Source organism: Hirundo rustica, chromosome 4 (genome assembly GCF_015227805.2).
Source record: "Hirundo rustica isolate bHirRus1 chromosome 4, bHirRus1.pri.v3, whole genome shotgun sequence".
In the NCBI taxonomy this organism is placed as follows: Eukaryota; Metazoa; Chordata; class Aves; order Passeriformes; family Hirundinidae; genus Hirundo; species Hirundo rustica.
The window spans coordinates 53,345,165-53,361,111 of NC_053453.1; the positions used below are offsets into that span (position 1 = coordinate 53,345,165).

A 15,947-nucleotide genomic window follows, 5' to 3' on the forward strand; every position below is an offset into this window, starting at 1 on the left:
CATATCTGTTTCAAGATTGGTAAGTGAACTTCTAATGCAGCAGGAGAAAAGGAGAAAATCATCAACCCTATCTCGGCTAAGATGTCACCTCCTTTTGCTAACACAGTCTTATTAAACATTCTAGGGTGTGGTGCATTTGATTTGCTTTCTTTCTTTTTTTTTTTTTTTTTTTTTTTTTTGACTCGAAGTGCCTTGTTCAGACTTGAGTAGAGGCACGGCTTTGGTTTCCAACACCTCTGCGTATGTTTGTTTCACTCGGGGTGTGGGGGAAGTCGGCGCTTAGGTCGGGTGGAAATCTGCCTGGGGGAGGCTCTTCCTGAGGCCAGTACTGCCTTTAGCCGGCCTGGCGAGCAAGAAGAGCTGCGGGATCGCCGGACCTCCCGCGTGCCCCGTTCCGGGAAACGCGCCCCTCCCCGCCGGCGCTGCCCCTTTAAGAGAAGAGCGGTGACGTCACCCAGCTCCCCCTCCCTCGCGGGCAGTGGGCGGTGCGCGCGGGGCCGTGCGCAGGCGCGGAGGGAGGGCCGGGCCGGGCCCGGCGTCGCCATGGGCTCCTGAGGCCTCCGCGACCCCGCGCCGGTGCCGGCGCCGCCCGCGGGGCAGCGGGCAGGGCCCGACCCGACCCGACCCCACCCCTCCTCGCCCCACCGGGCTGGGCCGCGCCCACCCGCCCGCTGCATGGTAAGACGTGGCAGGGGCGGCTGCGAGCGCGCGGGCCGGGCCGGAGGGGCCGCGCTGGCGCGGGGGTGGCTCGTTAAGGCGCCCACGAACTCACCTTGCGCCCCGCGTCGACCCGGTTTGGTCGCGATTCCCGCTCCCCCCAGTTCCTCTTCCCGTTCCCCGGCGTGGCCCACGCGACTCCCTCCGTCCCAGCTCAGCCCTCCGCCCCGTTCCCCCCCGGTGTGCGCCCCCTTCTCCTCAGGGCTGCCCCCGCCATTCCCCCTCCGCGCACGTTCCTCCCGCATGGCCTCCATACCGACGCACACACCGCTTACTCCTGCCTCTACCCACAGCTTCCCAGTGCAGCCTCCACAGCGTCGCCCCCACCCCCGGTGCAGCCCACCCAGTTCCTTCCTCGCTCTCCCTCCCTCCCTCCCCGCAACCTGTCCTTGCTGCAGCTTTTCTACTCTCCCTATGCACGCACACGCACCAGCACAGTCCCCTTATTCCCCAGTGCTGTCACGCTCTTTGGTGGCATTGGGTGGGTGTCACTGTCTGCTCGGTTGTGTCTGGTCCCGGGTGGGCTGGGAGCTCAGTAGACTGCGGTAATGTGGTGGGCACCAGGCTTGCGTTTCCTGGGTTTCCTTTGCTTCAGACTGGGTGGCCTGACAGACGCCTCATGCATGTGCTGGTGTGGTAGGTGTGTGAGGAGGCTGTTACTGTGCCTGTGTTCTCTTGCACTGTAGGTGAATTGTGGTGGGTCTTGTTTGGATGCTCGTGGTGTCTCAAAATCTCAATTGCTCTGTGAGGGCTAAATTCAGCCTTGGCAGCTGCAGCATGTAGTGGAGGGAGGGCTTTGGAAGAACGTGTGCGTGACTGAGTTCTGATGAATTGTGGAAAGGGACTAGAGTGATTTCAGGAACGGCTCTATGAAAGCTGCCTGGAACACTCTGAAGCTGTCAAGAGTGGGTGGAGGAGGAGTGGGAAATCTAGAGGAGATAGCAAAGATGGGTCCTACTTACAGAAAGTTTGAAATTGTTCTTGCCATGTAAGGAGCTTGAACAGGAGTAATTATTGAAGACATAAAGACAGATTTCCCCAGAAAGAAGACTGTTTACCTCTGTTAAAGATAAAAATAGAAGACACTGATCAATAGTAGAGCAAAGGCTAATAGGGTGAATAGAAATGGCTTTTGTATCCTGCAAAAAAAAAAAAAAAAAGAAAACAATCGATGAAAATGTAATAGAGCATACATCCCAATAACAAAGACTTGGTTCTTTTAATACAGTAGTTAACTGTGCCTTTTAACTTTTGTTGCTGGATGTTACCCTTTGGTCTAAGAGCTTAGCAGCCTCCCTAAAAGGGAACACAGATTACTCTAGAAATGTTCATGTTATTCAGGTTGGTAATATTAAAGGTTTGTATTTGTGTGATACTGTTGGCAAAAAAATAAACTCTCATGCTTTTAGGACGTTGGCTAAGTACTAAACAATAGGGCTTTGGGGAGAGCTTTTCTTATGGTGAAGGTATCCCAGAAAGGCCTACTTCAGGCTTTCTTTTCACCACTGTCCCCAAGAAAATGGGCTTCAAATCTGCTGTGGTTTGGGGAGCAGGTTTTTAGGTCCTTAATACTGTCGTTATTACGGTTGTGCTGTAAACCCTAGGTGGCAGGAAAGCAGCAGGTGGGTGCCTCTGCATCTGGAGCAGGAATGGTTTGGTCTTGCCGCAAAATGATTGGGAAGCTTTACTATGGAAGTCAGCACTTCTGACCAGCTCGGTGGTGTGGGCAGATGTTTTTCTTTGCGTTCTGCTCAGGTTTCTACAGTCAGTTCAGAGCACTGAACGGGTTTTGTTTTGGAGACATGGGGCAAGGGGATGAACACCTCTCAACCACTGGGCACCTTTTGGACTTTGGTTTATCTGTCTCCTTAGGACACGTGGCAGTTAAAAGGGGAAGGTTCTTAGATAAACTGGTCAGAAAATTGAGTGTGACTGGCTGGTTTCGCATAACAAGAGCGTTCTGAGCTGTCTGGTCTCTAACCGTTTGACAGAATACAGCTAGAAATCTGCCTTGTTCTCTGTCAGCATCTTTGCCTGTTTGCTGGTAGCAGGCTGGGATGTGAGCTTTTGCAATTGTGGGATTAAGGTTCTTTTCTTCTCATGGATAAAGAAAGGGTCTTTTCTTCTCATGGATAAAGAAAGGGTGAGTGGGTTTTCTTCTTAGCACATAATAACTTCTAAAATGCCTCTTTCCCCCTCAAAAAAGGTAGTCCATTTTTCTACCCAGTTCTACTGCTTAATTAACTAAAACATCTAATAATCATGTTTTGGTGTAAGATGACAACCTTTTAATTTCCACGCAAGGAACTTACTCTTCATTCCTTCTCCCTTCCTGTTTTGGTTTTGTTTTTAATTGGCTTTTGTTTGCATTGAGGGAGATAAACTGTTACCTGCTGCTTCTAGCAAGTAAGTGCCTGTTTCATTTTCCAGCAGCTCTAATAATATCTTTGAGCTCTTTCAGCAACATCTGGTGGAAACAGTGAATTCCTCAGGAGATGTTTGTTGTTTGGTTGGTCCTAGCTGCTTTGAGAGCCCAGTGTTGTATTAAATGAAGTTTGAAGTAAAACACTAAGTTTCAAATCAAACTTACTGATTCTGAAGTGCCACTGCTATGACTCTTTTTCTCAGTGTTTCCAGCCTAAAGCTGAGGAAACGAAGGAAAGCAGCAGTAGAATGTACAGGTTGGTCCGTCTACCATATGAAGAGGATAGCACAGCCTCAGAGAGAAATGGCATTTCATGTTTGTACAGTCAAGTTTTCTAGTACATGCCTGCTGCTGGCTGCCTGTGTACCAAAGCAGCTGGGTGTTATTGAATGGCCCTGGCTGGGGGCAGAAGCTTTCCTCTGCTTTAGAGTCTGTGATTGATTGTGCTTGCCTAGGCCCTGGAAATTTGAGGTGTTGTAGAGGATAGCACTGGGTTGGAGTTTTATATGCTGGCTTGCCCAGCTGTTCGCTTGGAGCACTGTGTCTGTTGTGTGCTGTTCTCACTTCTTCCCAGACTCACTGGGGTGTGCTTTCTTGTGGTGGAAGAGCAGTTTCCTGTCAAGACATCACACCCTACCAGAACACTTGGGACTCTGAAAGCAGTTTGACGCTGTGATAAGATGGATAGAAACACTGAGCTAAAAAAACTGTAAAATATTGTAGTGCTTGAACTGAAAACACCCTTATACTAAGGGGTTTGGGGGTATTTTTTTTCTTTTTTTTCCCCTCACCCATTTTTTTCTGTTTTTCTTTTTTCTTTTTTTCCCCTTTATGGACTACTTTTGAAGAGGGCAACTGGACTTGTTTTCAGAGCAGCAATTCCCAAGGAAAGTTTTGGAAGTGCAATTCTGCCAGCTAAAGCAGTGAGTTGCAGCCACCCTCCAGGAGTCTCACCTCAGAGTTTCTATCTTCTAAGAAGAGGCAGGGGCTGGAGTACTTGCTTGTAGCCAGGTTCTCTCTCTTTAAAAATCAGGTCAACCTCCATGGGGTTTTTGTTTCTGATGGTGTAAGTAACGTGTCTGGGAAGGCAACAGAGCAAGCTGTGTCCAGGAAAAATGCAGGGTACGGGCAAGCTGCTCAGGAGCTGTGCTGTGTCTGGGTCTGACCAGGTCTTTATAGCCTCTGAGAGGCATAATTCACATAAGACCTGAAAAGGGAACTAACTGACCTTCTGTCTGCAGTATTAACCGATACAGTACCTGGGTATTTGTCTCCCCACGCTCAAGTCTGTCTGTATGGAAAGGATGGAAATGTTGCTATTATTATCTTACAGTCACAGTGCCTGGAAGTCTGATGATACTGAAAGGATCATCTTTTTGAGTATGTTGTATAATGAGGAGTGACCAAGAGCATAGAGAGTTGGTGTCACGGCTTCACATTTTTTGTGTCTAGCCCCAAAGCATCCATCTCTGCCTGGGTGTGTTGTACATGTGGCCCATGATCAACTCACTAGTGAAAAAAGGTCCTTCTGATTCAGCAGAGAAAATGACTGCAACATGTTATGTAGTGCAGCAGTGAGGCTTCAAGAAGATGAGATGAAATAGTAACCTTAAAAGCTGACCTTGCCAACCCTGTGCTCCCTCCTCAGGCTGCAGAACATTACATGGATGCTATTGGAGGCTGCTGATTGTTTGGGAGCCTGCAGCTGCCTGGTTGTCTCCAACACAGATACAGCCTCAGCAGCAGTAATATACTGTGCCTCTGTCCAGGTTGCTTGAAATGAACATGACCAAGTCAGTCACCTCAATAGACAAGTTAGAAGTGAGTGAATTTCTCTTCATGGCTCACCGTATCTTGTCTCTTCCTTGCCAGTTTTGCTATAAAAGTCTGGTTAGTGGTGGTGAAGTTATTTGCAGTTATTTGTCCCATCACCTGGGAGTGACTTCTCTCCTCCTCCAAACTCTCCTGACTTTCAGTCTTCCTTTCCCCCCTCCAATGGCTTTGTGATGGCACTGATTTTACAAGAGTCTTAAGCCAAAAGTCATTCATACAAATTCCCTTTCAGGTAACTTCATGCAACTGGGTAATTCAATGTCAGCGTCTGGAAACGTTGAGTTGAACTTTTGTCTTTTTTTTTAAGCATGCACTCTCTCAGGTTGATGCTTGGTGTAGTTTTTTTCTGTATACAGAAAATACATTGCTGCTGATGGCTTTTGGGATAGAGTCCAGGAATGCAAAGGTCCTAATTCAGCTTTCAGAACTTTGCCTCTGGAGGATTTTTATTTTTCCTGATGAAGCAGTAGGGCAGGAGAAAAGTGTGCAGGGGCTAATGTTAAGTAGGAGCAGTGAATTTAGAAGTTCATGATTTGGGGGAATTAGGAAGGATGTTTGTGTCTTATGTCCAGAGGTTTAAATAAAAATAAAAATTAAAAAAAAAAAAAAAAAAAAAAAAAAGAGAAAAGACGAGCAACAAACTACAAACAAAAATAAGCCAATGAGTTGTTATTGCAGTACAATGAAATGGCTTTTTAGTGAGTGTGACCTTGGGCGCTTTGTTGAGAATCACTGATTTTACTTCTGCAGTGTTCATCGCTGCTACATGTCTGCATCAGAGAATGATTGCTGGCTAAGTCAGATGTGCCATTGCCCTCATATGCACCACTGCACAGTTGCCTAGACCTGTGGTGAGATATCTGGGTTCTTTCAGCTCATTTACTTACTAAATTGAAGTACGGATCGGAACTGATAGATTCTATATGTCATCTTCTGTGTGGAAAAGTATGCTCTAGTGTATTAGAAAGATTTCCTTTGTGTGTGACTGCTGACTGCCACAAGTTCAATATTTTCCATGCTGCTGTAGAGTTGGAGTTCTGATTCTTTGTAAAGAAACTGTATACCATGTGGTAACTTTAAAACTGTTGTCTACCCTGTCTTGGCACTCAGGTGGGAAACAATGAATGCAAGTCATGGTGGAATAAGTTCTGATTTGAGTTTGTTCCTGAAAGTTTGGAACATCCTCTGTTATGTGGGACACAACTGTTTACAACACATCCTTTTTTTCTTCTTGCCTCTTTCCCCTCTGCCAGTTGCAGAATGTCTTTATACTTTTTCTGTGTTTCTCCCCTGGGAACAGAGGGCTTGCCTGGTTTGTGTGGAGTGAGGGCTGTTGGGAGTATGGGAAAGAGTCACACTGTGGGGCCCAGTTGTGTTTGATCCTGTTCTCAAAGGAGAGGTTGGAAGGTTGGGGAACATCCCTTCTCCTCCTCTTCCTCCCCCTTTTTCTCTTTATCCTGTCACCTTCCAAAAAAGGGACTGGATGTTGGATGTTGACCTCAAAAAAAAAAAAAAAAAGAAAAAAGGAGGATGGGGTGAGGAGGGCTGTGCAAATACAGTCAGACAACAGAAGTTAATAGAGCAGAAAAATACTCTGGAAAGAAGAGTGTATGGCTCAGGTTAAAAGGGTTTTGTTGTTGATTCTGAGTTTTTTAATGGGCGCATGGGGAGGGGAAGCTTCTCTTAGGATGACTATGGGCTAGCAGAATGGGTGGGGGCTGTGTGAGCTGCAAGTGGAGAAGATTTTTGTGGTATTCTCAGACTTTAATATCCCTAAAATGAGAAACATAGGGGTGGGACCTTGCTGAAAGTTAAATTGTTTGTGTGTACAGTGCAGTCTTATGTGTATGTAGGCATTGGATCATCTCTTGAGTATGACCTAGTGGCTGTGTACCTTGCCCTGTGGTTTGGTCCTTCTTAGGTGCCTAACTCCTCTACCTTCTGCTTCTGAATTAATGGCTCCTTGCTCCACTCTTGCTGACCCTACTGGTCTTCTGTCCCAGTGACACTTTCCCCTTGTTTCATTGACTGTACCAATAGCTGTGAAATTGTGACTGGGGCATCTCTTCAGACTGCTCACTCCTCTAAGGAAATAACCCTGAGGGGAGCTGCATTGGATCTGCATTTGTTGGGCAGACAGACAAGCACGTTAAGCTGGCATGCGGTGCAGCAACTGTAGATGCAAGCACTGCATGCAAGTCTGGTGAGTGCCCATCTTGTGACTGAGCACAGCATTGCTCATGTGTGTTCAGAGTTACCCATGTGTGCCTGTGTGTCAGGTGTGTGTTGTGGGGTGGCTTTAAGTTAAGAAAGCTTTGTCTAACATAAGCAGTAAAATGTAAATGAGTTGTACTAGTTAAAGTTGCATGCCAGGTCACATACTTAACTCCAGTGTTTTTGGGAGTGCTGCTGGAGAGCTTAAAAATGCACTGTTGGGACCTTTTCTTGTCTCATAGCTAAGCAAACTAGATGCCACCCCAGAGAGCAAAAGCAATTTAAGAACTAATAAGTGTAAAAGCATTTGATTTTTCTTGGATTGCTATCACTGATTTCAGCTGTGACTCTCTTACTGTGTAGTGCTGTTTTGTCCTATCTATCTGCTCCTTTCCCTCTCTTTTGCCATTTCAGCTGGTGATGCTGATCCGTTTGGGTGTTAAAAAGACTTTAGATTGATTATTTATCATATGTACTTAGCACAACAGAAAGAGCTGGTCCCAGTTGGCAATCCTAGGCATTGTTATAACTAAAATAGTCTAAAATAAACCTTGAACCATTTTGTCCTGTGGTTTTGTATTCCCTGTAAGTCTAGGGCACGTTGTCAAAAAACATTAAGCTGCTGTTTTCACTTATATAAAGCTCTTAGTTGTATCCTAATAAATGCAGAAAGTTCAGACTGATTTATCTACTGCATGGCCCTTCTGTATTGGCCTTTTTGGATCCAGAATAAAGGTAATTTAATGGAGAAACTCTTGAAGGAGTAAGAATTTGAAGGGAATGGAAAATAATTTTTGGTATTTTAACAAAGTTCAGTATTGTGGATATTTAAAGAAGTAAAAGTGTGGAGTAGGTTAATAGGAAGAACATTGTCTTGTCTCATAGCTCTCCAGGAGAACCTTGCAGCCAGGTCATGTGTGGTGTTTTAGTTTGTCTCTTACACAGCAGAAGGAGGCTTAGCTGTTTTTAAGACTCTTTCATGGGATAGCTTTGTGTATCATTCTTTGCTGGCTCAGCAGTTTAGAAATTAAATACTTTCAGTCTCAGATGAGAGGATCTATTTTAAAAACACAGACTGTGTTTGCAGATGGGAGAGAATAGCTTCCGAGTCCTGTCTTTTGGGGTTCTTTTCCTATTGGCACTGGGGTAGGTCTTGCTCAGAGCAGGCAAACACCTCCTCCTTTACAAGATTGTGGTTGAATATTCAGATACACGCCAAGGAACTGAAGGACCATGCCTGAACCTTTGTTCCCTCTTTCCTTTCACCACTTTTGTTGTGTCAGAAGTGAGGTTTTCATATTTATGTTTGTTTATCTTTATTGGAAATAGCTCCTCCTCAGTTGTAACATTTTCCATGCCTTCATGTGAGCCAAAAATGAAGTTTTTTGGTTTCACTTTTGCCACATCCTGTCTGTTTTCTGTTTTGAGTTTATTTTAAGCAGAAGAAGCTGCCTTGTTAATGTTGGAGACAGGAGGTCTCTGTTTCCAAAAGATACAGGACTGGCAATCTGCTCATTATGGAGAATTAGTGTGCTGGTTTTTTGTGGGTGCAGGCCGTGTGGACATATTCCTGGTACTTTACATCTGTGTAATGTCATTAACAGAACTGGTCCCCATGCCATTTGGAGCTTCTTCTCTATCAAGAATGTTAGTAGTGGTGTTCTCCATCTCTGGGTTTTTATCAGGATAGTTATCTTGATGGAAATAGCACTGGCTTTGTTTTGGTTTTTTTTTTCCCCTCATCGCATCGAGAGCCCTCCCTAATACTCTTAAAGTGTTCTCAGAAGATGTGTTAGGTAAGTGTAAGAGGTACTAGTTTGCTATTTTAGCTAATGCCCTGGCAAGGCAAGGCCTTGTCTTGCTGTAATGTACATAATTTGTAATGACATCTGAGCATGAACAGGGGACAGCTTGTAGGGAATGGCAATGTGATCTCTGCCTTTCATGTTGGGAGGTGGCTGTGTATAGACCTCAGCACTGCCAGAAGCTCCCGTAGCCCATGTAGAAGAATCATGCCGGCTCTGATCTGAATTTCCTGCAGCTGTCCTGGAGTACACCTAACCTGCATCCAAAAGCCCTGTGTGTTTACATAGATGTACCTTTATGTGTGCTTGTCTTCAGATTCCAAAGTTTGGTTCTTTTCCTGGCTCTCTGTTCTGGTCCTGTTATCTGTTGCAGGTTGCCTCTGGGGGGAGCAAGGTTGTCACTTGGAGATGGGGAAAGCTCCAAAAGTGAAATTTAGAAGCGTTGAAATATTTTCCTTTGATATATTTAGATATATCAAATATATACATATGTATGTATTTATAGTTAATATACTTATCTTTATTATATTTATTGATATTTGTATATGGTATATACAAATATATAATATATAATATATACACGTTGATGTATTTATATATATTATATATATATTTGATATATATGATATATTTCGCTAGAGAGGGAGCGTAAGTGTGCAAGGAACTTTACTCTCCCTTGAACTGAAAGTAATGAATGGAGGTGAAACAGGTGGGCAGAGAAAACAAGATATGGCAGAAGAGTAAGAAATGCTTCAAAATTTATTATGCATTAGATTGGTTTGTATTGCATTGGTAATTCGGGTTTCCAAATGCCTCTAATTTGACGTATGGTAACGTCAAGTGCTTTCCTCGTGGTTTGGTACCTTGCAGTGCTGGGAACTGTATGGACAGAGAACAAAAAGATGGTTGTCTCAGGGAACTTAAAATATGCAAGAAACAACAGAGAAATACAGCCAGCTGGGAGGAGCACCAGGAAAGAAATCACAGCCAGGAGCATGACAGCGTCAGGTCATTGCACAACTGAAGTAGCGAAGTGGGAGAGTGGAGAAAATGGAGGTGAATAGGGAATAGCTTTATGGCTGTTTGGAAGTGTCTTTGTACCCAAGCATGAGAGGAAGCAGGAAAGTGTGTTGTGGACTTTGGATGTGATGGAGGTGGGTGTTCAAGAAATAAGTGTCAAAACACATTCACAGTGTCTGGTAAGAGGGAAGCTGCTTATACCTATGTGCTGGATCTCTAGCTTATTAAGGCAGTATTTTTGTTGTGACATGTTCCCAGGCACCACCTTTACTGGACTTGTGTCCTGTTGCACAGTGAGGAGAGACATCTCAGAAGCAAGGCCTGTTGAGAGAGTTGCCACAGCCCACCCTCACAATGGTCTTTTTAACAAGGCAGAAGATGAGCTAGCAGACTGAGCTGGTGGTAGCGAATGAGCTGAAATAAACTTCCCTGGTTAAGGTTCCAGTCATCTCTGCTGTTACCTGTTTCCTAAGTATAGACCGGAATTTCTCTAACAGCTTCAGCTTCTTGCATACAGTAGTATTTCATAACAGCTTTGTGTGCTGCTTATGCCTGTCACTGTAGCTGTGATGTGTGGGACTTGAGGAGATTAGAAGGGATAACTTGGAAAGTTTATGTTAATTCTGCAGATTTTGGAGTACAGCATTCCTTCGTGTTTCTCCTTCGTGTAACAAGGAGAACGAACTGCAGACTGATGCATAGAACCCATAAAGGTGTCAAGGAAATAAAAAGCTGTCCTCAGGGGCAACCCTGAGTGCTCATGGGTGAGATGGTTTGGGTAGGAGATGTAAGCCCAGTTTTGTAAGAGAGTTTGTATATTTTCTTTCAGAACACAGTGGTGGAAAAAGTTATTCATTTCAATGGCTGTGTGAATTGAAGGGGATTAGGTAAAGAATGATGCCCAATCCTGTAATTAATGGCTGTTGATGTATAATCACAAGGGGGCAGTGTTAAGATTACATACACGACTTCAATTTATGACTGACTTTGCTTACGAATACATAACCCCTGTCATGACAAAATGCTTGTTGATCACTTTGTGCTGTTTCCACTTAATTTAAAATGAGTGCAGAGACACAGCAGAATTCCCTTTCAGATCCTCAGTTCTGTTGATGTTACTGCTGCTGCATATGGGTCTGCGACACTGATGTGATTTGATTAGCTGCAGTGTGGAGGTCCAGGTCCTGTTCGTCCTGGCACCTGTGGTCTGCTGTACAGATCCTCTCCCCCATGAACTTTTGGAAGGGCTTAGCAGCTTCCTGCCTTGCATAGCTCCCAAAGTGCACTGGGATGTGCAGGACTGCAGCTGGCTGGACTTTATTTAGAGCTAGGTTAACCACAGGTGCATCTGCTCTGATTTCATTTTAGATGTGCCCTTTTTGAGCTTTGTGGAAGCACTCTCAGCACTGTGCATATTCAGTTGCTTCAGAAGTTACTTGGGTAGAAATCCCTTTCTTCAAAGCAATAAAAATCTTGCTAACTTGTGACACCTCCACCCAGCCTCCATCTCTCCAGTTTTTTAGATATAGTACAGATAATTAAATGTGTGTGTGTGTATGCTTAGAACTTCAAAACTTAAGTTACATTTCCCGTACTGATCAGGACTGGAAAGGAATTACTTTACTGTTCATGTAGTTATGGAAAGCTGTAAGTCAGAGCATGCATATTTTGGAAAAACAACTGGAAAAACAACAAGCTGATTAGTTTATAAATTAAAGCCCAGCACTTCTGCAACTCCACTTATAGTAAGATAATATATGCTTAAACAAATCTGGGTATTTCCCAGGACTTTTTTCCCCCCGTGGAAGAAAGCAGAAGGGAGGTGCTGCGTTACATAAGGCAACGTCAGACTGCTGCACACCAGCGATACAAGTGTGCTAAAGGGGCCATTTTCATGCCTTAGTATGCACGTGGAAAGGACTTACTGCTGGCACTCTGCTTTTACTGGGTACCTGTTTCCTAGTTTGTGCTGTGGCGTCAGGTGAAGCAGGGCCAGGGCAGTTCCTCTGTGAATATATGTTCTCTTTTCTGTTCTGTAACAGTAGATGACAAATGTGTCCTTCCCTGGTGCAGCTGTAAACTGTGGCAATGGATCGTTGTCTTTTCTAAAGCCCTTTCCATCCACTGATCATAAAGGCCTGTGTAAGAGCAATGTGTTGAGCTTTTATAGAAGTGCTATTCTGAAAAATATTAGGAGGTTATCAGAAGGAGGCAATATTATGCTGTTCCCTTTGATAGCAGCACTTCTAGTGGATAGAACCAATGACTGCCTGCATGTGATCTTGGTTTAAGTGGATTATCTTCCTACAATCCAGAGGTCACACTAGAGCCTGCTTATGACCAAATTGAAAATAATAGCTACTTTAGATCTTAGACCTTCAAGAATTTGCTCCATTGAAAGAAGGATAGCTTTCTGTGCAGGAAATGGCCAAGGGTCATACTGCTTTGAAATCTTGCATATTGTGTTCGGCATGTGTTTTTATGTGTCAGCTGGCTTTTAAAAGCCAATCAGGTTAAATTCACATCATGTAGGAAACAATGCAAAGTTAGTAATATTAGTAACAGGCTGGCTAAATGTACCATACTGTACAAATTTTAATAAAAGCATGCTGTTCACACTGTCATATCCTTCAATGAGGGTGCTTTGGACTGAGTGTGGTTTTCAACAAGGCTGTAGGAGTGGTGGGCATTGCTAGCTGGAGGAATTAGGATATTCTCCCCCCCTCCCCCTTCCTGCGCAGGGACACTGGTGGCACATGTTCCTGTTGTTTGTTGCTGCTTGGCAGTCTAACCATGACGCTAGAACAGCAGAATAGCCTGTACTCTTACGGAAAATAGAGCTGTTAATTTAGGTGTGCCGGTCATCTTCCAGTACGGACGATTTAGATACTTCCTTCTGATCTTCTTACAAGGGTGTGTAGTGATAGGACTAAGGGAAATGGCTTTAAACTGAGAGTAGGTTTAATTAAATATTAGGAAGAAATTCTTTGCTGTGAGAGAGGTGAGACAGTGGCATAGTGCCCAGAGGAGTTAGGGATGCTCCATCCCTGGACATGTTCGGGAATAGGTTTGCTGGAGCTCTGAGCTCTGGTCTAATGGAAGGTGTCCCAGCCCACAGCACAGGCTTGGAACTAGGTGGTCTTTAAGATCCTTTCCAACCCAAACCATCCTATGATTCTGTAATCTCTGGTGAATGCTGTATTCATCTTAGATATTTTTATTGCAGAAGGGTGGTGATGATGGCAGTAGTCAGATTTCATGATCTCTGGGAGGCTGTCAGAGGTTCCTCAGTACCGCATGATCTGTTATATCACGAGGGGTGGCAGTGGCAGATGTACCCTGTTCACAAAACATGTGAGCAGCCTGGTGAAAGATGCATGTGAGAGATGCAAAGTTCTATTACATTCCTGACTCCTTCCAGCTGGGTTCAATTGGCTTGTGGTTCTCTTCCCTGACAGGTCTTGGCTCGTGGGCAGCTCTTTAGCAATCCCAACTGGAACCTCACACCAAAGGGCACCATGATTATGATGACTGATGTCACTGCAGCCCCCAGATTGGGGTCAACTGCCACCACTCCAGCTGTGGCTCCTAACTTCTCCTGGATGCCGGAGGATGGCAGCCCCACGGCTGTGGAGCAGCCAATATTCCTCATGACCACTGCTGCTCAGGCTATCTCAGGTTTCTTTGTATGGACAGCTTTGCTCATCACCTGCCATCAGGTAAAACCCTGTCACTTGACTTCCCATCTTTTCCCTGCAATGAAGGAATAGACCATTTCCATAGTGTGAATGAAGAGGAAGCGCTCTTTAAAACTAGCAGGTGTAAAACATTTGGCCATCTCTTGAAGGTTTGCAGAAAGGTGTGTTATCTCAGGCTGTCCTTGCGTAGGTCTTTAGCTGAATCTTGCAATTTTTTAAATTCTGTCTGCTAATCTGTTAGCTAAAAGATCCTAATCACCTCTTGTTTGACATTCCTCCTTTGATCTCCTGTGCCAGTGGATTCCACAGGCTGAACTCTGCTGTGGAAAGGAGTAGCTGGAAATGTTTAATTTTATTTTTTCCCCTCCCCTCTCTCTGGGGTACTTGTCCTGGAAGTTGGAATAAATCAAACCCTGCATCCTGTTCTGTACCTCTCTTTCACGCAGTTGTAATGTGAACTGAAAAATACAGTGGGGAAAAACAAGCCCTGTTATTTTTCAACCCGTGTTTTGTACCTGTTGGACTGTTGGTTCCAGAGTGATGACTAGAATCTAGAAAAGTACGGCCTATTGATGGAGTACAGGGGCTAGTGAAGGTTGAAGGTAAAAAATGGATTAGTCACAGATGAATAAGAGTAAAACCTGCAGTTTCACCAGCTTGGGTAACAATTACAAGTGCCATGGATCCTCCTGTCAAATTGACCACCTGCTGAGGGTAGGAAGAAATTTTCCTCTGCAGTATAACATTGCATGGTTAGGCATTAATGCCCTCCTCTGAAAAAAAACTATGGAGGTCAGTTCCAGAGAGACACTGCTGATTGAAACATGCTGTTGTCCTCTTACAGCAGTTCCTGTGCTCTCCTAGGCACATGGGATCACAGGGCTCTTGACATCCCAAGGGCAAAGCTTGGAGTAATCTGAACTCTGGTGTCAGCTGTCTCTGTGCTGGATGAGATGTGTCACTGAGGTTGTTGCAAGGCAAAAATATCTCTAAGGTTTGTTAGCTAATTTTCAACCTCCTTTCCTCAGGAAATTAGCTTGTTGTAAGCTTCTCATGGGTTAAGAAGAGGAATCAGTAGTATTTTTGAGCCCTTCAGTCAATTTTGACCAGCAAGGGGCAAGCAACAGACAGCTGGGGAGACACAAGCCCCTCTCCCTTACAGTGGAAAGATGAGATAGTCAATGTATGTTTGTTTAGTCTCTGGAGAATCCTCACACAGCACCCCAAAATGCAGGGTGAAGCTTCAGATGAACGCTTGTACTCTTCAGGCAGCAGAATCGGTCAGTGGCAAGGCACTCTGTTACTAATTCCAGCAGCTGGGACAGCAGCTCAGTGAGAATTGCTGTACAGAGCCTTTGCCTCTCCTGAGTACCCACAAATCGTGCTGAAGCTCTGCCTGTGTTATTAGGGCATTGCAGGGGGTTTGCTCATCTTCAGGGTGTGCTTGTGGTCAATACCTTTTCAGGGAGGTGGGTATTCTGTAAAAAAGCATCTTAGGTGTGGGATTTAATGATGGCTAAGGAGCTGTGGGATTGGGTAGGGTGGGGATGCTGTGCTCCCCTCAGCCAGTGACTTAGAGGGATTGGCACGTGTGCAGTCAGACAGAACAAACTGTATGATTCCTTTGAGCACATTGCATGAGCTCAGTGCTCCCTTGATGGCTGACCCTTCGTGGCTGTGCTGTCACCCATGTGCAGAATGGCACCTTTTCAGCCGAGGGGCTGTGGCTTATGAGCTTTGGGATGTGCTGTAAAGGGCTCTCTTAGGTTGTTTCAGGTGAAAGTCTCGAGAGCTTCCAAAACAGCCAATAGAGTGAGTACTCACAATAAGCGTGTGCTTAAGTGTGCGCACCTTCTCTTTTCAGAGAAAAGCAGCCTGCGGTGTTATGGATCTTAGGTACTTAAAAGAGGATAGCGGAATGTAGGACTGATGACTGGCAAAAAACATATGAACAAAAAGAATGTGGGCAAGGTGATGGAAAAATAAATCAATTCCCTTTAAGAAACTAGATTAGATCTCCATTTTCTCTTCCCTCTCTTTCCCCCTCTCTGCAAACTAAGGGTTGCTATATCAGTGCCATAACAGTGATTTATCTTTTCTTTTATGTTCATCACCTTGAGGCTGCTGAAGGCAATCGAGAGGTGATTTACTGAGTTTGTTTTTCCTGGCCCAATTGGCTCTCCAGTTCTACTTTCTCCTCTCTGTCTGATATACTACTGACCCTGGTCTCCCCTC

At 44.8% G+C, this 15,947-nt stretch overlaps 1 protein-coding gene across 3 annotated transcripts in view; it reads left to right on the top strand.

The window, feature by feature from the left end:
* The first annotated feature begins 597 nt into the window (after positions 1-597).
* TMEM184B (transmembrane protein 184B) overlaps positions 598-15,947 on the top strand; it is a 30,598-nt gene continuing 15,248 nt past the window's right edge. For 2 of the 3 annotated variants that reach the window (XM_040061894.1, XM_040061896.2), the window contains exon 1: positions 13,473-13,733. In XM_040061894.1, coding sequence (XP_039917828.1) covers positions 13,533-13,733 — 201 coding nt within the window. In that variant the 5' untranslated portion in view covers positions 13,473-13,532. Of the gene's footprint in view, positions 679-13,472; positions 13,734-15,947 lie in introns of those variants that run through there. The other variant, XM_040061895.2, reaches the window with a different exon arrangement.